Below are 23,202 nucleotides of genomic sequence, written 5' to 3' on the forward strand. Positions count from 1 at the left end.
CCCAACGCAGCCAAATAAATAAATAAAGTTAAAAGCAATGCTACTGTAAGTTTAGAGAGTTATTTCTGTAAACATTAGTAAAATATTTATTGGCAAAAGACCTTTTGTAGCTTTAAAACACCATTTTACTTCAGAATGCATTTCACTTACACTGAGGAGTTAATGTCACCAATATCACAGAAACTGTAAGTTATCGGGTGATTTTACTTGCAAGTTATTGCCATAGCCTGAGCCCTAAGGGCAGGTCACAAAATCAGGACGAGGAATGGTTAAGGACTGAACCACGTTATCTTCTGAGAAATATCCCTCTGTTTACAGCCAGCTGTATAACATTAACACTATCAGGAGTAGGGACGAATTCTGTTGAGAAAGGGACAAGTGGGAAAGTAAAATATTCTGATTTGGTCTGACTCACCTTGGTTATGAAACATATCCTCCCCATAGGTCATCTGGAATTGCCCAGAACATTACCTTTCTTTCATTCAATTTTTCTTTAATGCCAGGAATTGTTCTAGGTGCTAGAAACATAGCAGAGAAAAATGCCAACAGAATCCTTGCCCTCAAGAAATTGACATTCTTTTTTATGCTGGCAAGTGTAGTCATGGAGATGTTGATTTTTCTGTAGCAGTTTCTCAGTGACCAACCATTAGCTCCCTGGGAGCTGAGAGGCTTGTACGGTGGTGGTGGCAAGCCACAGCTTCCAGGTCCTGAGATGAAAGTTCCAATGAACAAATCCAGTGGATTCCCCCCTCCACACACACACACCTTCCTGACTGGCAAGAGCAGGTAGCTTCCAAGATGGGCAGGTTTGGAGATGTGACTCTGAGAGTTGCTCCTCAAGGACCAGTCAAGAGTCACATCTCCAGGCCTCCTAGCAATTTTCCCTGGAAGTCTATGCAGTCACAACAGAATACGATGTAAATATGCAGCACACAACCCAAGGAGCTTCACGTGACAGCCTTGAGACTAACCCTATTTTCTGGAAACTCAGCATTTTATGGAATCCTGAGAGTCCCTTGGACTGCAACCAATCCATTCTAAAGGAGATCAATCCTGGGTGTTCATTGGAAGGACTGATGCTAAAGCTGAAACTCCAATACTTTGGCCACCTCATGTGAAGAGTTGACTTACTGGAAAAGACTCTGATGCTGGGAGGGATTGGGGGCAGGAGGAGATGGGGACGACAGATGATGAGATGGCTGGATGGCATCACCGACTCGATGGACATGAGTTTGAGTGAACTCCGGGAGTTGGTGATGGACAGGGAGGCCTGGCGTGCTGTGATTCATGGGGTCGCAAAGGGCCGGACACAACTGAGTGACTGAACTGAACTGAACTGAAACATTAAAAAGTGTAAGAATGAAATTTTTAAAGAAGCCGTTATTTGAGTTGAGGGAGACTGGCAGTACATTTGTAAGTAAATCAGTAAATAAGATTTTGCAGCTAGTGACCAGGGATATAAAGAGAATAGAGCAGTATTTGTGTATATGATAGGATGTTTCATGGTAGAAGGAGGAGAGAACACTTATATAGAATCCTGTCAGGGAAAAGAACTCTAAGATTATATTTGAGCTGAAATCCAAGGGATTGTGGGAAAGAAATAGCCATGGAAAAGCTAGAGGAAGAGCATTCCAGGCTGAGGAAACAGCGATTGCAAAGGCATTGAGGTTGATTCTCCCTAGGGACTGTTGATAAGTTCTTTGCTTAAGGTCTTTATGGTGGTAACATATTTTTTTCTGCAAAGAATGATGCAAGTCAGTAAGACAGAGGGATACATATGATGAAATAGTATGCTGTAGTTGGAAGTAAAAGACTAGATGTACACACAGTAACATAGGAAGATCTTGACCAGTGCAAATGAAAACAAGTAATAAACAGGATGAGACCTATAATAAAACACAATTCTGGTAAAAATAAAACTACCTACACAGGATGTTGGAAGTCAGGTTCTTCACTGTCGGAAAAAGAAGTTGCAAGTAAGCAAGAAGGAAGGCAAGAATAAACCCTGAGGTCCTGGACCACACTTGGAGTAGAAGGCTAAGTAACATGTCAGTTTATGAATCGTTCGTAGTTTATGTATCTATGCAGCTCCTCTTGCTAGAGTTAGTGGGTGCTGCTATGTGCCAGGCACTGTTCTAGGGTATTATTGATGGACATACGGGTTATTTCTAGTGTTTGCTAGTACAAACGGTGCTGATGTGAACATGCTGCTACTTGTCTGCTGATGCATACATGAGCTTCTCTATGGCACACACTGAAGACTGATATCCACAGTCAAAATGCGTATGCATCTCAACACTTTACAGCTAATTCCAATTTGTTTTCCAAAGTGTCTACAGCATTGATATGCCTTTCATCAGTGGATGAGAGTTGTACCAACATATTCTTTCCTATTCATGATATAACCAAATTAAAATCTGTGCCAATCTGAGACATGTGAATTGGCTTGTCATTGTCAGTTTAATCTCCATTTCTCCAGTCACTGATGAAGCTGAGTGTGTTGTCAATGTCTATTGGCAATTGGGTTTCCTCCTCTAACAACTGTTTCTTTCATTTGTTCTATCCAGTTTTCTATTGGATTGTTTGGTAGAAATAAAATTTATTTTTACATTGACTTTACATCTAGCACCCTTGCTAACTTTTCCTATTAATTCCAAAAATTAATATCTGATTCTTTGTGTTTTCTAAGTAGAAAATGCTATCATCTGTAAAGAATGATTGTTTTGTAACTTCCTTCCAACCCTAAAACTGATTTTTGTTGCATTATAAACCTTGTTAAAACCTTTAGTCTCAGGAGTTTCCCTTGTCCTTATCTTGATCTTAAAGAATATGCTTTTAAAGTTTGACCCTGGATAGTTCTTACTCCAAATATCTACCTCCCTAGCTTCCTTCAAGCCCTTGCTCAATTATTATTTCCTAATGAAGCTTACCCTGACTACCCTATTCTAAAATATGATTCACCAATCCTCCCCAGCACTCCAGAACTTCATTGTCTTGATATATTTTTTTCCATGGCACTTGTTACTTTCCAACATACCACGTTTTACTTTTTTTTTTTTTGCTTTTATCATTTACCCTTCCCCCACCACGAGAAGTTTAGTTCTAAGTACCAAGGTTTATGTCTCTTTGTTCATTGATTTATTCTAAGTGCTCAGAACAGTTATCTGGCTCATAGCATTCAACAAATATTAATTAAATGAATATATAAATGGAAAGTATTTGGCAGAGTGACTGGATGGCATAGTGATGTAAGTACTTAATAAATAGTAGTAGTGATTAAGAAATAAGTCCATGATTGGGATCCATAAAGGGAGTCAGAATATAAAAGGCAGGTATCAGCCATTCCTAAAATGTTGCATGCTCATAGGACCACACACACTTTACTCAAGCAAGTCATTAATTCTGGGTTTTGTTTGCATTTGGTCCCATTCTCATGCCCATAACCACTTGCAGGTAAGGTTCTAATCACAGTCTCTCTGAGAGGCATTGCTGCAAGATGTGGAGGCCAGAAGGAATGCATTCTTTCTCTAATATTGGTGGTGGCAGACTAGTTGCAGGCTTAAGGGGTGGAGGTTCCTGCAACTTTCCTGAATTGCACCCTTACCTGTCAGTCTCCAGCACTGGGGTTTCAGGAAAGCTCTATGGGTTCGGCACAGTTTCTTGCACTGTGCTAATTTCTTTGTGGTATCCATAGTCCTTGACCTTTGCTCCTCCAGACCTTAAACATATTCAGTTCAGTTCAGTCACTCAGTCATGTCCGACTCTTTGAGACCCCATGAATCACAGCATGCCAGGCCTCCCTGTCCCTCACCAACTCCCGGAGTTCACTCAAACTCATGTCTATTGAGTCGGTGATGCCATCCAGCCATCTCATTCTCTGTCGTCCCCTTCTCCTCCTGCCCCCAATCCCTCCCAGCATCAGAGTCTTTTCCAGTGAGTCAACTCTTCACATGAGGTGGCCAAAGTATTGGAGTTTCAGCTTTAGCATCAGTCCTTCCAATGAACACCCAGGATTGATCTCCTTTAGAATGGACTGGTTGGATCTCCTTGCAGTCCAAGGGGCTCTAAAGAGTCTTCTCCAGCACCACAGTTCAAAAGCATCAATTCTTTGGCGATCAGCTTTCTTCACAGTCCAACTCTCACATCCATACATGACCACGAGAAAAACCATAGTCTTGACTAGACGGACCTTTGTTGGCAAAGTAATGTCTCTGCTTTTTATTTTTTATTTATTTTTTTTTTTTGAACAGAGGAAAATTTATGCGTCGAACCTGGACTGGTCACTTATGATAATATACATGCTACAATTCCATTCTCTCCAATCATTCCACCTTCACCCTCTCCCACAGAGTCCCAAAGACTGTTCTAAATGCCTATGTCTCTTTTGCAGTCTCTTATACAGGGTTCAGGTTACCATTTTTCTAAATTCCATATATATGCGTTAATATACGGTATTGATGTTCTTCTTTCTGGCTTACTTCACTCTGTATAATTGGCTCCAATTTCATCCACCTCATTAAAACTGATTCAAATGCATTCTTTTTGATGGCTGAGAAATACTCCATTGTGTATATGTACCAAAGCTTTCTTATCCATTCATCTGCAGATGGACATCTAGGTTGCTTCCATGTCCTGGCTATTATAAACAGTGCTGCAATGAACATTGGAGTACATGTGTCTCTTTCAATTCTGGTTTCCTCGGTGTGTCTCTGCTTTTTAATATAATATCTAGGTTGGTCATAACTTTCCTCCCAAGGGATAAGTGTCTTTTAATTTCATGGCTGCAATCAGCGTCCGCAGTGATTTTGGAGCCCAAAAAAATAAAGTCTGACACTGTTTCCCCATCTATTTCCCATGAAGTGATGGGACCAAATGCCATGATCTTAGTTTTCTGAATGTTGAGTTTTAAGCCAACTTTTTCACTCTCCTCTTTCACTTTCATCAAGAGGCTTTTCAGTTCCTTTTCACTTTCTGCCATAAGGGTGGTGTCATCTGCATATCTGAGGTTATTGATATTTCTCCCAGCAATCTTGATTCCAGCTTGTGCTTCTTCCAGCCCAGCATTCCTCATGATGTACTCTGCATGTAAGTTAAATAAGCAGGGTGACAATATACAACTTTGACCTACTCCTTTTCCTATTTGGAACGAGTCTGTTGTTCCATGTCCAGTTCTACCTGTTGCTTCCTGACCTGCATACAGGTTTCTCAAGAGGCAGGTCAGGTGGTCTGGTATTCCCATCTCTCTCAGAATTTTCCACAGTTTGTTGTGATCCACACAGTTCTAATTCCAGCATTAGGTTTCTTTCCTTCTTGAAATGCCTGTAATGCTTTCTTTTAAACTGACTGGTCTTGACTGATTCAGGGAGCAAGGCAGACAAGGTCCTGCCTTCATTGAACTTCTAATAAGAGGGATATGGCCAAGGGAATAGGCAGTTACCACATAGCATGATGGGTCCACTGGTCAGTTTATCAGTCAGTCTGTAAAAATTGATGAGGGCTTACACCAGAGCCAAGCACTATGCTAAGAAAAATGGAGAAATGAGACTCAGTGTCTGGAGGAAAGGGAGACAGCAAACAAACAACGAAGAATGAATAAACAATTCAAGGCAGTATATGTTCACAGAAGATTTTCTGAATGCTGATGTCTCTGAGCACCTGTGGTATGTCTGGGCACCCTGACAGCTGACCCAGTGTAAGCGATCCAAGACAAAGTTGCCAAGCCAAGGGCCCACTGGGGTGTTGGGCCTTATTCTGAGAGCAACTAAAGAGTATTAAGTGAGAATCAATTTAGAAATTGCAGAGTAGGGACAAAGATATCATATCAATAATCTAACCTTCTACCATAAGACACTAGAAAAAGAAGAGCGATCTAAACCCAAAGCAAGCAGAAGGAAAGAAATCAAAGATCAGAGCAGGAATAAATGAAGTTGACAATAGAGAAGAAAGGGAGAATATAAATGAAATCAAAAGTTTGTTCTTTGAAATGATCAGGAAATCAATATAACTTTAGGTAGACTCACCAAAGAAAAAGAAGACTCACATTGCTAAAATCAGGAAAGAAAGAGAGGACATCCTTATATATAAAAAGGACTATAAGAGGATGATATGACCAACTGTATGCTAAAAAATTAGATGAACTAGAAAGACAAAAATGTTCAAAACTAACCAAAGAAGAAATAGACATTCAATTGTATAAATAGGTCAATACTAGAGGATATGAGGACTTCCCTTGTGGCTCAACTGGCAAAGAATCTGCCCGCAATGCAGGAGACCTGGGTTCGATTCCTGGGTTGGAAAGATCCCCTGGAGAAGGGAAAGGCTACCCACTCTAGTACTCTGGCTTGGAGAATTCCATAGGGTCGCAAAGAGTTACACATGACTGACCAATTTTCAATAGTATGTGAATTATATCTCAATAAGGGCCTTCTCTAGTAACTCTTTGCCACCCTGTGGACTGTAGCCTACCAGGCTTCTCCGTCCATGGGATTCTCCAGGCAAGAATACTGGAGTGGGTTACCATTTCCTTCTCCAGGGGATCTTCCCGACCCAGGGATCGAACCCGGGTCTCCCGCATTGGGGGCAGACGCTTTAACCTCTGAGCCACCAGGGAAGCCCTTATAGATGGTTATTTTATTTCGTCACCATCCCTCTATCTGAATCTGTGTCAAATTTTCCTCTTATGAGGGCTGATAAGAGGAATTTGATATTGAACTGATATTGAATCAGTGTCATCCTAATGACCTCCTTTTAACCAGTTACACCTTTACAAACCCTATCTCCAAATTCAGTCACATTTTGAGGTCTGAGGACTTTAGCGTATATATTTTAGGGGACAGAATTCAGTCCATAGCAATGACCAAGTGGGATTTATTCCAGGAACACAAGGTTGATTAAACTTGAAAATCAATGTTGTACACCATGCTAATAGGATAAAGGCCAAAATCACATGATCATCTCAATTAAAAAAGCATTTTACATAATCCCACAAACTTTCATGATAAAGTCACTCGAAAAACTGAGAATAGAGTGGAAATACCTCAGCTGGATAAATGGGAAGGGAACTGCTGGACTAGATGCCATGCATATTAAGCTGCCCACTGTCCAGGGAAGGTTGCACATGGAGATAGTGTGCACTGTTCCAGACTCCAGAGTTTGGGGCTATTTCTGAAGCTTGTCAGGTGCAGCCTGTAACAGTTTTAAAGATATTGAGAAAAGTAACAGATTTTACAGGTTCTTGACCTTCCCAAATCAATAGAAACTAGCTAGAGGCCAGACAAGAAATTTAGGCAAGACTTTACTGGGGCTCCCTGCTGCAGTAGCGGGGAGCAAGAACAAACAAGTTCATATGCTTGCTCACTCCTCGAGCTGGGGCAAGCTTGTTCCTTATATAGGGTGAGGGTCCAGTACTCTCGTCTGGAAAATCCCATGGACGGAGGAGCCTGGTGGGCTGCAGTCCACGGGGTCGCTAAGAGTCGGACAGACTGAGCGACTTCACTTTCACTTTTCATTTTCATGTATTGGAGAAGGAAATGGCAACCCACTTCAGTGTTCTTGCCTGGAGAATCCCAGGGACGGAGGAGCCTGGTGGGCTACAGTCCATGGGGTCGCACAGAGTCGGACACGACTGAGCGACTTTACTTCACTACTTCACTTCACTTTACTGCTGCTGCTGCGGCTAAGTCACTTCAGTTGTGTCCGACTCTGTGCGACCCACCAGGCTCCCCCGTCCCTGGGATTCTCCAGAGAAGAACATTGGAATGGGTTGTCATTTCTTTCTCCAGTGCATGAAAGTGAAAAGTGAAAGTGAAGTCGCTCAGTCGTGTCCAACTCTTCGCGACCCCACGGACTTCAGCCTACCAGGCTCCTCCACCCACGGGATTTTCCAGGCAAGAGTACTGGAGTGGGTTGCCATTGCCTTCTCCGGTGGTTTACTGAAGACAACCCAAATCCTTATTTAATATTCTTAATGTTCCCCCCCACCCCCACCCCTGCACAGCCAAATACTAGTAGGGATGCAATCCAGACTCCCTGCATGGTGCTACATCATTTGATCCTCCTCATGTAGCCCCCCTTATCTCCAGCTCACACTTTAAAAGTGTCTCTCAGGACCATGAGTGCTTCGCTATAAAGCAGCAGTTGGCTCCAGCTTCCAAGCAGCTTTGTAGCTTTGCTCAATAGTGTCCGACTCTTTGAGACCCTGTCAACTGTAGTTCGCCAGGCTCTTCTGTCCATGGGATTTCCCAGGCAAGAACACTGGAATGGGTTGCCATGCCCTACTCTGTGTTTTGAGGCCCAAGCTGATGCAAAAGTTTGACTTTTCTGCAATATCGATGGTATTGGTTTACCGTTAAACAGAAAACTGTTGCTTAGAGCGGATCACGGAACCCTCTGTGGAGCGTGTGTAGGGGTGAGGAGGTGGTGCTGTTGGGGTGTGGGTGGGTGGAGGGGTTCTAGAAGCAAAGGAAAAGAACTCAATCCCTGAGGAATGGGGCTCCACACTTGGGAGCCCGCCTCCATCCTCAGGGCAAGTTGCAGCGCCATCTTCCAAAACAGGCACCAGGCCCTCTCTGCAGAAGCCCATGGGCGAATTCGTCTACCCTAAGAGATGCAAAAAAGGATTAGACTGGAAGTGACCTCCGGCATAGCCTCCAGGTTTCCACCTACATCTGTAATGGGAGGAGCCACGAAGTCCCGCCCACTAGCCCGCTACATCTCAGGGCCCTCCTCCTAGGGGTCTACGCCCGGATTGGCTGGAGGGTGGGAACCGTAACATTCTTCGAAGAGCAGCCTCAGTCAAGTCCTGTGTGAGGGACTTACTAGAAGTTGGGCGGTGCAGAGAGGCAGGCACGGCCTCTGGGCAGCTGCTGTGATCAGAGTGCAGCTTGGAGGCAGAGGATTAGACAGAAGCAAGCCTCGTGCCCAGTGTCACGCGGAGCCCAGGCCGCCCTGACTACAGGACTATGCTCCGGTTTATTTCCAGGGCTCTTGCCTTTTGGAGGAAGGTGGACTCGTCGGAATCAGAGAGGGCGCAGCATCAGAGGCTCCTGGAAGGTACTCACCTCATCCCTTCTTTCCTGGAAGGTACTCACCTCATCCCTTCTTTCCCCTTGAGTACTTAGCGGTGCGTCCCACTCCTAGTTCTAGGCCGCTTGAACCCAGAAGGGCGCTGTGTGTCCCAGGCGGCGCCTCAATGTGGGGAGGGGAGTCCGAATCCCTCAACACAACCCAGAGTCCCTGAAGTGAAGTGAAGTCGCTAAGTAGTGTCCGACTCTTTGCGACCCCGTGGACTGTAGCCTACCAGGCTTCTCCGTCCATGGGATTCTCCAGGCAAGAATACTGGAGTGGGTTACCATTTCCTTCTCCAGGGGATCTTCCCGACCCAGGGATCGAACCGGGTCTCCCGCATTGTAGGCAGACGCTTTAACCTCTGAGCCACTGGGGAAGCCCCTGTGAAGTGAAAGTCACTCAGTTGTGTCCGACTCTTTGTGACCCCATGGACTATACAGTCCATGGAATTCTCCAGGCCAGAATACTGGAGTGGGGAGCCCTTCCCTTCTCCGGGGGATCTTCCCAACCCAGGGACCGAACCCAGGTCACCCGCATTGCAGGCAAATTCTTAACCAGCTGATCCACCGGGGAAGCCCCTGCTGCTGCTGCTGCTGCTAAGTCACTTCAGTCGTGTCCGACTCTGTGTGACCCCATAGACGGAAGCCCACCAGGCTCCCCCTTCCCTGGGATTCTCCAGGCAAGAACACTGGAGTGGGTTGCCATTTCCTTCTCCAATGTGTGAAAGTGGAAAGTGAAAGTGAAGTCGCTCAGTCATGTCCCACCCTTAGCGACCCCACGGACTGCAGCCTACCAGGCTCCTCCATCCATGGGATTTTCTAGGCAAGAGTACTGGAGTGGCTTGCCATTGCCTTCTCCGAGCCCCTAGTCTATAGTTAATATGTTGATTGAGAAACTCCCGGGGTAGCTGTGCCCCACCCTTGCATTTCCCCAAATGCCTTTGGAATTTGTGCCTGTGTTATGCGAGTGTGTTGCGACTGCCTTTCCATACAGGGCATCACCCTGAATTGAGGGTAAATCTGCTATGGTTTCACAAAAGCGCTTGTTTGGAGGCAAGTGGACGAATCATACATCTGTCCCCGGTGGGAGGGCAGGGACCGTGTTTAACTTGCTCACCTTTGTGACCTAAAAACTTGCCCCAGGGTCTGGCACTGAGGGGATGACTCGGGGAGCATTGAGAAGGCGTCATTTTGTTGGTGGGAATCCGTTAAAATGAAAAGGTTTGCTGGGAGAGTGGCGTCCCTCCTCTGGTTGCATTAATTCTCTTGTGTACTGAGTGCTTGTCTGTGGCCAAGCACTGGGCTCAGGGGCTGAGGGGCATCCAAGTGCTTTAATCTTCAAAAATCTCCCCAAGAGAAGTCGCAGGGTTGTCGATCCGTTGGACAGCGGGGTCAGAGAGACACAGGCAGGGAAGAGAGGACACCAGCCAGTGTCACCCGGACTCCAGGCCCTGCAAACGCTTCCTGCCGCAGGCGCTTCATGTCATGGGAGTGAATCCACTGTGCGCTCGCGTAGGGTGGCAGTTTGCCAGAGACGGCTCTTGAGCATCATTATTCCCTCATCAGGGCCTCAGCTTCCAGGTGCCCGAATCTCCCTGCAGCTTCTGCAGGAGTTTGAGACCCAGAGAGGTGGCTGAGTCTTAGCGAAGTTTGCGATGGGAGGTTGCTGTGTAGCTTTTAGCTGACACTGCATCATCCATTAATTCCCCTCCCTTTTACCCAAGGAACAACACAGGAGTCTTTGACAAGTAATCATGTGCCTGAGTGGAAGCTGTCTCTTTTGTATTCCTCTTTTTTCAGTGCTATGATTTAAAGTAATAAATGTGACTCCCTCCTTTTCTTTTTTTTTTCAAATTTTCAGGATTTTCTTGGGTTGTGATTCTATAATCTATTATAATCAAGGTATTCCCTAGCCTTCCCGTCAGTTCACCCAAGTCTTTGGTCAAGCACCTGCATTGTGGTTCATAGCATGGGTTCTGCAGGCTGACCTCTAGGTTCAGATCCCAAATTATGTCTTACTAGCTGTGTTTGTTCACAAAAATAAAATAAAATAAACCCGAGTGATTCAGGTGCACATTTGGGCCACATTTAAATCCCCAGATCTCTTTATCTGCTTTGTTTGATGAGTTGCTCAAGAATTTCCAGATCAGCTGCTGTTCATGCTGTTGTTGATTACAGTAAAATTATATAACAATAATTGATACATTAGACCGTCTAGATGTAGATACCACGATAGCAACTAACATATAAGCTCTAACCGGTGGGAGGCACTCACAGTTCTAAGCAGTTGATATGTGTATGTCAGTTAATATTTATAGCAACCTTTTCCCACCAGCTTTATTGGGATATAATTGGCATATAAAATTGTAAGTTTAAGGTGTAAAATGGGATGATTTGATATATGTATATATTGTGAAATGTTTCCACAATAAGGCTAGTTAATGCCTCTATTACCTGATCAAATTGTCTTATTTTTGTGGTGATGAGATAGGCTGGAACCTGGGACCCACGCTGCTGCAGTGTGCAGTGTTTGCAGCTGTGCACACCTCTCCTTGAGCAACAAAATGAAAAGAAACTGTATGGGGCTAAAAATAACTGCATGCATGTGCAGTTGGGGCAAATTACAGACCCAAAAGATACAAAGAGACCAAAAAATCCCAACTGCCAGTTTTGAAGAGCCTGGAGCACAAGCAGGGGGTTGGGAGCAAAAGCAGGATACTGTGCTTGCCCCCTGCATGCATCACCAGAAGGGTGGGCAAACTACCTAAGCCACCCCTTAGGCCTGACCCCTGGACACACTCCCTACCCTCACCCCACAGAAGGAGCCTGCTTGCCACCGGGCTCTAGGAGGGAGGAAGTAAAGACGCCTGTTTGTTTCCTTAGCTGCTCACCCTCCCATCCCCACCGCTGCTGCATTAAGGGCCCCAATAAGCCTTGCCTGAATTTCTTGTCTGGTGTCTAGTCTATTTCTATTGATTGGGGAGGCCAAGATCCCTGGCCAGTAAGGTGAGACCATTTAAGATTCACCCTTGTGAATTCGCATTGTCATTGCCCTGGTTTTACAGATGAAAACAAATTCAGAGCGGGTAAGAAATGAACCCCAGGTTACACAGATTTAGGTAAGCGGGAAGAGCTGTGTGATTCGAAATCAGGTCAGGCTCCAGACTCAGCTTCCTTCACCTCAGAGCCCCACTGCCTTGGGCATGGAGCCAGTGTGCCAAACAGAAATAAATGGTGGAAACAGCATTTCAATTTAAGCAATCTATCTCCCAAATCCTGCACACTTTACCACTATGTTCTACTCTCACTGTCATCTGTATCTTAAATCTAACCCAATTTATTTCTAGATTTAGTTCATTTTCTGCTATATCTTCTTTTGGTGTCATCTACGCATGCGTCCCCCTGAGAGTATTTCAGAGTTCGAGCATCTGCAGCTGAAAAACTGAGAGGTTGTAGGGTTAATCCTTTCTGCTTAAAGCGGGTTGGCTCACTTTTTATTCCCTCACTAGGGTAAAGGTTGCGGAGAAGGCAATGGCAAGCCACTCCAGTACTCTTGCCTAGAAAATCCCATGGATGGAGGAGCCTGGTAGGCTGCAGTCCGTGGGGTCGCTAAGGGTCGGACACGACTGAGCGACTTCACTTTCACTTTTCACTTTCCACTTTCACACATTGGAGAAGGAAATGGCAACCCACTCCAGTGTTCTTGCCTGGAGAATCCCAGGGACAGGGGAGCCTGGTGGGCTTCCGTCTATGGGGTCGCACAGAGTCGGACACGACTGAAGTGACTTAGCAGCAACGCATGCGTACGCAGTCGTGTCTGACTCTTTGCGACCCCATGAACTGTAGCTTGCCAGGCTCCTCTGTCCATGGGGTTTTTCAACCTACTGGAGTAGGTTGCCTTTTCCTTCTCCAGATGATGTCGACCCAGCTATTGAACAGGCACCTCCTGAGTCTCTTGCATTGGCAGGCAGTTTCATTACTACTGAGCCACCTGGGAAGCCCATCTTCCTCTGGGAGGGCTTATTTATAATGTGTGTTTGCTTTTGAGAATAATGAAACCTTTACTCATTTCTTAGATCACACCAAGTCAAAAACTGTGCAAGGAGTCGTGACAAAATTCTGTAGTAACTATGGCTTGATCGATGAGTTGATCTACTTCAGCAGTGATGTTGTGACGGGCAATGTGCTTCTGAAAGTTGGGCAAAAGGTTACTGCAGTTGTGGAGGAAAATAAAACATCTCATGGATTGAAAGCAATCAAAGTAAGATAAGTTTGGGGACTGTCTTTTTTCCTGGGGGGATTCCAACCTTGTTTCTATTTATTCAAACTGTCTGAGCAGTGGTTAGGATTTAGCACTTCCACAGCAAGGAGCCCAGGTTCAATCCCTGGTTGGGGAACTAAGATCCCAAAAGCCACTCAGCGTGGACAAATAAACTCTAAAAAATAAGCTTTTTGCTTTTAGGATAATTTAAACCATTGTCAACGTATTTATATATATTATGTGTTCCAACCAATTTTGTCTCCTACTGTAACTGAATCCAAGCTCATTCTACTCATCCCATGACAGGCCAGTAAGTCTAGAAAAAAGGTGTTGGGGCAAGGAAAATCGGCTTTATTTGGAAGGCCAGCAAACCGAGAAGATGGCAGACTAATGCCCTAAGGAACGATCGTAATTCAGAGTAGAATTCAAGTTTCTTTCACACTAGGGAAGAGGGGGAGCAGTGTGCCTAATCAGCTCATGGACATCCTTCTGATTGGTTGGTGATGAAGAACTGGGTGGTATTTCAGAAGTCAACATTGTTAACCTTATGGTTCCAACTGGTCTGAGGTCTATATGCTGGTGATCAGCATGCAATTAACTTCTGCCAGCTGGTGGGGGTTTCAGTATCTGCTGAACAGCTCAAAGGATATGGCTCAGAATACTATCTATAGTCCTTGTGGAGGAACTGAAGGGCCTTGTTTTATGGCTAAACAATTATTTTGTCTTACTTGATTGTTTTCCTCTCTGCGTTTTCTTACTTCTCTGATTAAATTTGCTCTTTGGAAGTTGGAGAAGGCTTAGGAAGCTAAAGCTTTTCTACAAACAAGAGGCAGGGTGCAGGGAGTGGGGGACAGAGGGTCTGTTCCCAGGAAAGGCCCACAGGGTCCCGCTTAGTTTCACTATAAAGTATGGATTTTTGTTATGTAACTTGGTTGATGGAAAACATTGAAATTTCCTTTGTGCCTTTCTTTCTTAAATGGTTAAGATATATGTTGTTATTTGTAGTAGTAGTATCTTTATTATTTAGATAGCAGCTCTCAACTGAATGCTTAATATAAACTTTCTCTAAATTTGGAAAGTTTTATATACACATAAAATAATACAGAAATAATTCTAACTCTAGGATGAAAAAGCAAAAATCCCCTTTCATGCCCTCCTGGGCAACTTTTATTCCTTAGTCATGGTGCTTTTATGAATTGTTGACATACTTGTGATCATTTGAGGGTGCATTAGTAATATATATATTATTAATTTTCCTTCAAATAGTGCATAGATATTTATGCATAGTAAAAACATCTGGAGCAGTGTAAGTACCAGAATATAAAATGGTCAATGCTTATCTTTAGAAAGGTATTGGGTTTACAGATTATGTATAATTGGTTTTTGCTTTTTTCTTTTCTCTACCTTATATTTTTTGTACAATGAACAGGTATTATTAGTATAATTAGCAAAGAAAAATATAAAGACCTTTTCATTTTCAATAATAAAACTTTTGAATGACTCTCTGTTATAGATAAATTAAGTCCTAATTTGACTTGTCTTTTGGAGCTATGCCCCCACCTTTATTTTCCCAACTTTGTGTCATGTTTTATAACACTCTCCCACCAAGTGCCATGATCTGAAATCTTACGATTTTCCTCCTTGTTCACTGCTTTGCCATATGTTTTCTCTCCTCCTTTGCTATCTCCCTTGTCCTCAGCCCTATTCTCATTTGCTAGTAAAATCTTTCTCTTCTTTCACAGCCTAGATCAAATCCCACTTTCTCCAATAAATTGTCCTGTATTCTCTGAATCATAAATTCTTTCCTTACTGGGAATTCCCAAAAGTCAGTTTTTGCATATATTTTTACTATTTGTCATAACTTGTTTTGAATTCATTATTTTTGCATTTTACTCCCCTTTGGTTACGAATTCGTACAGACAGGAATAGTATCTTTTATTTTTGCATCTAATATGGTCAGTGCATTTAATTTGTTGGTGCACAATAATGTTTTCAGACACATTTTTAGAAATATACGACAGTATAACACAAAGTGTGAACCCTCATTTAAACTATGGACTTTAATTAAATATAATTAATATTGGTTCATCAATCAAACAAATGTACTGATTGAACAAATGCAAGATACTAGTAACAGGGGAAACTGCGAGTACAGAAAAGGAATATATGGGAAGCTCACGACTGAGTGACTGAACTGAACTGAACTGATGCTTAATGTTCCTAAACTGCTCTAAAATATAAAATTAAAAATATATGAAGCTCAGGCATTATTTATTATCAATCTCATGAGATTATCATCTCATGCCTATGATGTGTTTGCTACGTAAAATATATTCACCACTGTTTGTTATAGTTATTTAAACTATTAAACAACAATGATTTAAGCATATGTTTCTGATTTTTAAACTTTTGTTATGTGTGAAGTGTTTCTTCTTCTCATAGGTGGATGCTTTCTGTGATAATAGCCACGGTGATGAACTGCCAGACTCCTGTACTAGAATCTCACTTGGCTGTATGAACTCTCTGATGGGAGGTGTTGAGTTCATTCATCATACAGCTTACTTCTCTCTAGATGTTGTTTGTAAAGGTACAATTTATATATATTTTTTACTAGATTGCTGAAATGTTCCTTTAATAAGCAATGCAAAAGAGATTTTTGGAAATGCCAAATGTATACACAAGATACTTTTCACAAAGACTTTTCAAACATTGTAAATCATCTCTTCTGAAATGCTCCAACTTTGTCTTTTTTATTAATTAAACTTTTTATTTTATGTTGGGGTATAACTGATTCACAATGCTGTGATAGTTTCAAGTGGACAGCAAAGGGACTCAGCCAAAAAAGTTAAAAATTTAAAATTAGGTTTTACCTATTTTTTAATTTTATAGATTGCATTTGAAGATGGTTATAGGCATCATTTCCAGGGTCAAATTTGTGACATGCTTAACACTACTTAGTAAGAGGATTTAATTACCTCTCCATTGTCCTTCACTCCAACTGGAAGCTCTTTAATACTTGAGGTGGACTTTTGGAGTTATATAACGCAAGGGACAGATGTGTTATATTTTTATAAGTTCATCCTGTCATTTGTTGCATTGTCATTTATTAGATGTAATCACTACTATTTGTGTAATTTTTCTATTCCTATAGGCATTGAATTTCTAATCTAACTGAAAAATATTATTAATACAAGTATACAGGGATAATGTTTTTTTTATTCTTCAAAAGCTTTAAAATAAGGTTTGGAAGTAGCTTTGTACCTTTCTGTTGGTTCACAAACTGGCCCTGTACATGGAAAACAAGGAGAGACCTAGAAAGAGGCACGCCACTCTAGATGGGTAGGGAGCAAGTTTAATAAGCAAGGGAGTTTAACATATGAGCCTTGTTTTGAGTGCCCAAGTAGATCTATACCCTCCCCTGCCATAATTTCAACACTTTATACAGAGGCCTTAACAGAGTTCAGTCACGAATACCACCCAAATGGTCTCAGTGATACCTTACTCTGTCAAGGCTGTATCCTTGAAACATGGGAACAGTAGGTGGAACGTGTATTCCAAGGACCATGGAAGAGATGAGCCTCCAAGTGCCCAGGTCCAGTTTGTGGGTCAACTGTGGTTACATCTTCTCAGTAACCTCCTCCAACACATTCCAAACGTGTGTGTATGTGTGTGTCCATTAACTATCAGGTGTAACATTTTGTTATTTTATGCCTAAAGCAATGATTTGTTAGTTTGTTGATGCTATTTCAATTTATTAATTCTTCTCAAGATAGAGTGCTAGATATTGGCAAGACCAAGATAACTAAGACTTTACTAAACCCTGCCTGCAAAGAGCTGATAGTTCAATTGTGAGAAACCAACATTAAAAGAATGTTGTTTTTTTTTTAAAAAAAACACATTACTGAGTAGAGGAAAGAGAATGATTGACTGGTATGGAGAGAACTGGGAAAGGCTGCCTGGGTGAGGTGCTTTCCCAGCTGGTGTCCGTACCCCTGCAACCCCTTGCCAGGCTGGATTTTGAAAGATGAATATAAGTAAAACTATTGTACCTAAGTCCAAAGATAAGTCCCCGAAAATAATTGTCTGGTGGCAGCTAGGATCTTAAGACGCATTTAGTCAGAAATACCTATTGGAAGGACTGATGCTAAAGCTGAAACTCCAATACTTTGGCCACCTCATGCGAAGAGTTGACTCACTGGAAAAGACTCTGATGCTGGGAGGGATTGGGGGCGGGAGGAGAAGGGGACGACAGAGGATGAGATGGTTGGATGGCATCACCGACTCGATGGACATGAGTTTGAGTGAACTCCGGGAGTTGGTGATGGACAGGGAGGCCTGGCGTGCTGTGATTCATGGGGTCACAAAGAGTCGGACACGACTGAGTGACTGAACTGAACTGAACTGAAGAGAAGAGGCCCCTTGGATTGCTAAGCTCCAAAGGCAATCTCTTGGTCTCTATAAATCATGTCAATAGGAAGTCACCACCAATGATAGCCCTTGCTAGGAGAATTCTTCTCAAGATGGGAAACACTTGAACATGTTGGTAATGCCAAAGGGATTAATTGAGAGTGAAGAAGAGAGCAGGAAGGACTGATAAAACACAGTCCCTGGTTGTAAAGAGAGGCTGGGACTCAAAGCACAGGTGGAGGGATTTACTGCTGCAAAATAAAATCGAGTGAATTGAAGTAATAGACTGTCTAAGGTGAAAGAGAGTAGATGAAAAAGAAGACTTGAGCACCTAACCAGTCATATTTAGAAATGTCAGAATAGCTGTTTTTAATCTAATTATAAAACCCAATGAAAATGGTAAAAAATTGTTACAATTTAAAACATAATAGGAATCTAAAAGAAGGAAAAATTGTGTTGATTCTTTTTGTTTGTTCCACATCATGCTGAGTCTGTGTATGTTTTTTCCTTGTTTATGTTCATTCAACAGATTCTTGAGTACCTCACTCTGTTCCAGGTACAGTTTTCATAATACTTATATTCTAATGAGGTAGAAGGAGGTAGAACTCAGACAATATGCAAGTGAACCTCCCCCAGCCCCCCTCCCAAAAGAGATACAGATTGTTTTCTGCTCTCCAGGACTTGAGGAAGGCATTGTGAGAGTAAAACTGGGAGTAGAGTGAGGTGAGCTTTACTATAGACAGCAGATTACTGGAGGCCTCTCTGAGGAGGTGACACATGAGCTGAGACCTGAGGGAGAAGAAGGAACCACCTGGGAAAAATATTTCACAGGGAAGAAATGTGAGAAAAGTCCTGACATTTCCAGAAAAAATTCTGGCATTTCCTCGGAAAAGAAGGAGGGGCAGGATGGCTGGAGCATCGTGAGTAGACATCATATCTGTGTCAGCAACATGTGTGTCAGCAGCTCAAGTCCATTGTTTTAGTTTTTTTCGGAGTGTCTTTGGGTTTTTACAAATCCAGTGCCTAAACATTACCCTCATGCCTCTCCCCAGTCAACCCCTGCCCCCATCTCCAAGGCAAAATACAGTTTTGAGGTTTTTTTCCCACCATATATTTAATATACCAGTCTAGAATTTTACAGACATAATGAAATCAGACACATATACTTCTTTGTTTACTACGTTTTTACTCGGATATTTTTAGATTCATCTATGTTGTTGCATGTGTCTGTAGCTCATTCTGTATATCACAGTTTCTCCATTTTCCTATTGAAGGTCATGTTGGCTGCTGTCAGCTTTTGGCTATTATGAATAAAGCTGCTAAAAAACATTCTTATACAAGTCTTTTGTGAACCTATGATTTTCTTTGTCAGGGCTAGATTCTTAGGACTAGGCTTGAAACTGCTGAATCATAGTTTCAGGATAATGATAAATCTAGGGAGCTATGGGTTGAAAAATTAGGGATGGTTTTACTGAAAAGGTAAAGTTTCAATAAAGACCTTAAAGAGAAGAGTGAGGAAGTGAGCTACACAGAGATTTATAGATCATATTAAGGATTTGGCCTTTTGCAGGGGGGATGAACTTTGAACAATGATGTGATATGAAGTGAGTTATGTTTTAAGGTGTTTTCTCTGGCTGTCATGCTGTGAACAGGTTACATGGGACAAGGATGGAATTGGGAATACAAGTCAGGAATCTATTACAATAGTCCTGGTGAGAGATGATGGAAACTTGGCTAAGATTGGTAGAAAGGAAGTCTGTAAGGATTGCTTTGATTTTAGAAATACTTTGAAGTTAGAAACGAAAGTGTTGGCTGATGGACTGGACATTTGGTGTGAAGGAAAGTGGAGTCAGGAGTTACTCCTAAGTGTTTCACTGGAACAATGGTAAGAGTAGAGTTTCCATTTTTGAGATATGGAAAGACCAAGGAGCAAAACTGGGTGCATGAGAAGACTAGCAAGAGTTCAGCTTTAGACATAATAATTTGAGTAAACATTTGGATATATGAATCTGAAATTGCTTAGAAATTGCTCCAGTTACTGGAATTATCAGCCTATGGATATTATAGAAAGCCTCACAAAGGAAATGTGGAGAGAAAGGAGACAAGAGGTCCCTCGTGTAGTCTCCGGTCCTTCTAAAATTTAGTTGTGATGGAACCAAGGAGAACAAAGAAAGGGTTATGATGGAACTAGAAAATGCTGGATCATAGGGTACATAAATGTTTAAGTGGTTATATCAAGTTTCACTTTCAGTAGCAGTATTTGAGAATTCTATTGTCTTTAAATGCTCCATGGTACATTTGGGTCCTGTGACTCGCTTTTAACCTGTGTAAAATCTGTAAAGATTTGTTGACAGTTGAAAATGTAAATTATTATATAGAGTTCATCATTGGTCCAAAACACTTGAGAAAATTGTTTCTTCCTGTAGCAAGTTCTTTCTGCTATCAGTTCAGTTCAGTCACTCAGTTGTGTCTGACTCTTTGTGACCCCATGGACTGCAGCACACCAGGCTTCCCTGTCCATCACCAACTCCCAGAGCTTTCTCAAATTCATGTGCATCGAGTTGGTAATGCCATCCAACCATCTTCTGCTGTGGCCCCACTAATAGCAATCAACATGTATTTGGTGTTGCTTCTGTGCCAAATACTATTATATGAGCTTTAATTGTCCCTTCAATTCTATGTAGTAAGTACTACTATTATGCTTCTCATTTTACAGATGAAGAAATCAAGGCCCAGAGAATTAAGTCATTTGAGGAAGGGGCAGTATTAAGGTTTGAACTCAGGCAGGCATATTCTTCGGAGAAGGCAATGGCAAGCCACTCCAGTACTCTTGCCTAGAAAATCCCATGGATGGAGGAGCCTGGTAGGCTGCAGTCCATGGGGTTGCTAAGGGTCGGACATGACAGAGCGACTTCACTTTCACTTTTCACTTTCACACATTGGAGAAGGAAATGGCAACCCAGTCTAGTGTTCTTGCCTGGAGAATCCCAGGGACGGGGGAGCCTGGTGGGCTTCCGTCTATGGGGTCACACAGAGTCGGACACAACTGAAGTGGCTTAGCAGCAGCAGTAGACATATTCTTACATACTTTCCTTCCTCTCCAGAAGGAGTGTGAATGTGACCAACAGTTTGATCAGGTTCTGTGCTGCTCTCAACAAAGATTGCTTTGAGATGCACAGTCAATGCTTTTCCCCAGTTGACTTGAAATCAGGAAAGAGAATCAATGCCTAAAAGATTATAAACTTCCTTTATGAAAGGAAGACTTACAGGTTATCCATTTTTAAATGTTTAAAATGGACCTTCAATGTCATAGAATCTACTTTAGGGTATTCCAGCATCAAAGTAACTTGTGAAATTTCACATGACAACATTGTGAGATAATTCCAACTTGATTTCTCTCCCTGGTGGTTTTAGATTTTGAGCCTTATCAGGGTGATCGAGTAGAAGTTGTATTTTCCATCCAGCCAGACACACAAAGCAGAAAGGCCCTCTCAGTGAAGCCTCTGAGACACAAGCACGTGGACAAGGTAATTCATCTGATATTGCCCTTGTTTGTTTTGGCTTAGCCTGCTTGTGGTGATAATTTGCTGCTTGGGATTCTATTGGTTGGCTTGGGAAATCTAAAAGAAAAAACATTCTTTGCCAAAGAGTTTATTTTTTTATTGAAAAGGTGGTGCTTCTGAAAGGAAATAATTAATAATATAGAAGACATATGTAATTAAGATCTAAATTATACAGTTTATATGAGAGGTATTAAAATGTTGAGAGCAACAGAACAGAAAACAAATCATGTTCAGGGAATTGCTAGGGAAGAATGAATGGCATGGGTGAAGGGACTAGATCTTGCAGTAAACGCTGGGTGTGGTTTGGGTCGTGGAGACTAACAGGAATTCAGCTTTCAGGGTTTCCCTGGTGGCTCAGCTGGTAAAGAATCCGCTGGCAAGGTGGAAGACCTGGGTTCGATCCCTGGGTTGGGAAGATCCCCTGGAAAAGGGAAAGGCTAGCCACTCCAGTATTCTGGCCTGGAGAATTCCATGGACTGTATAGTCCATGGGGTCGCAAAGAGCTGGACACGACTGAGCGGCATTCACTTTCACTTTTCATAGATGAAGCTTGAAATGTGACAGAGGAAGTGGGGGAAATCCTGTTCTATTTGCCACCACATTCCTTTCTTACTCAATCCTTTTCACTCTCACCACTGTAACTGTGGAGGTTAATGGACAGAGTATGTTATATTTAGAGCAGGGTTTCTAATACTAGGCTTGAATCCACAGAGATTCTGACTGAATTGATGTGAGATGGGGTCTCGGCATGAGTAGTTTTACAAAGCGCTCCATTCTGTTGTCTCAAATGTGCCAGCCATGTTGGGAATCACTGATTTGGAGTGACCTACAGATTAAATCCAGGCTTCCCAGGTGACTCAGTGGTAAAGAATCCGCCTGCCAATGTAGGAGACACTGGTTCGATCCCTGGGTCAGGAAGATTCCCCTGGAGAAGGAAATGGCAACCCACTCCAGTATTCTTGCCTGGAGAATCCTATGGACAGAGGAGCCTGGAGTGCTGCAGTCCATGGAGTCGCAAAGAGTCAGACAGGACTTTGTGACTAAACAACAGATTAAATCCTAAGTGAGGAGGTGCAGACCTTGTGAAAGTGCACGAGCCTTTTACATAAACATTTGCATTATTTTTAATTACAGGTCTGCATTACTAGCCTGCAGGGAAGAAATGGGGTGCTAGATGATACTATCTTTTTCACCCTGGAATCTCTGAAACTTCCTGATGGCTACGTACCTCGAGTGTCTGACATGGTCGATGCAGTCGTGGTGGAGAGTGTTCAGTCCTGCTATGTTTGGAGAGCAATTTCTATGACTCTAGTGAAAAGGGGATAATTAGAAAGCAACGTTTTTATTCCCTGTGCATCTTTTCTTCTCTTGGCAGTAAAAGGCTTGGTTTAAATGTGTTCTGGAAAAAAAATAGTTTAGTAAACCTCAACAATTACTTCAAAGACAACCTTTAAAATCCTCTGTGGTCTAGCTAAATGGAATGCATCTTCTGGAGGGTGTTTAGCATTTTTCATTATTGATTAAAGACTTTTCATCTTCATCCCTTGTAATAATTTATGTTCATGATTTTCTGTTTTTAGTGGATGTGTTTATTTTTAAAAATTAATCTACATTCTGTGATTTTTTTCACCTTTCAGAGTTTCTAATCCAAGAAGTGTTTCTTTAGAACTCATGTGCTTGTATTATAGGTCCAGTGGGACTACCATCTAGTGGTTAGTTCCCCATTTTATGACTGGGTAGTTAGAGTCAATATTTTCTAGATTTTAGATAGTCACCCATTGGTCCACTTCAGAAATAGTGATTGACTCCTAGGTGCTAGGGTTATAACCTTGAATACAATGGCCAAAATTTTGTGCCCTGATGGAACTTGTGTTCTGTGAATGCCCACCTGGCTTCCTGACCTATG

At 42.4% G+C, this 23,202-nt stretch overlaps 1 protein-coding gene across 1 annotated transcript; it reads left to right on the plus strand.

Moving 5' to 3' along the window:
• The first annotated feature begins 8,960 nt into the window (after positions 1-8,960).
• On the plus strand, positions 8,961-22,706 carry CT55 (cancer/testis antigen 55). Its single transcript, XM_088834043.1, has 5 exons — positions 8,961-9,051; positions 13,142-13,326; positions 15,769-15,913; positions 21,148-21,260; positions 22,431-22,706. Exons 1-5 carry the CDS (start codon positions 8,961-8,963, stop codon positions 22,620-22,622), a joined length of 726 nt encoding a protein of 241 aa, XP_088690169.1. The 3' UTR covers positions 22,623-22,706.
• The last annotated feature ends 496 nt before the right edge of the window (positions 22,707-23,202 follow it).

This window comes from Moschus berezovskii, chromosome X (genome assembly GCF_049115385.1).
Source record: "Moschus berezovskii isolate FMDL1 chromosome X, NW_MosBer_1.0, whole genome shotgun sequence".
Lineage (NCBI taxonomy): Eukaryota > Metazoa > Chordata > Mammalia > Artiodactyla > Moschidae > Moschus > Moschus berezovskii.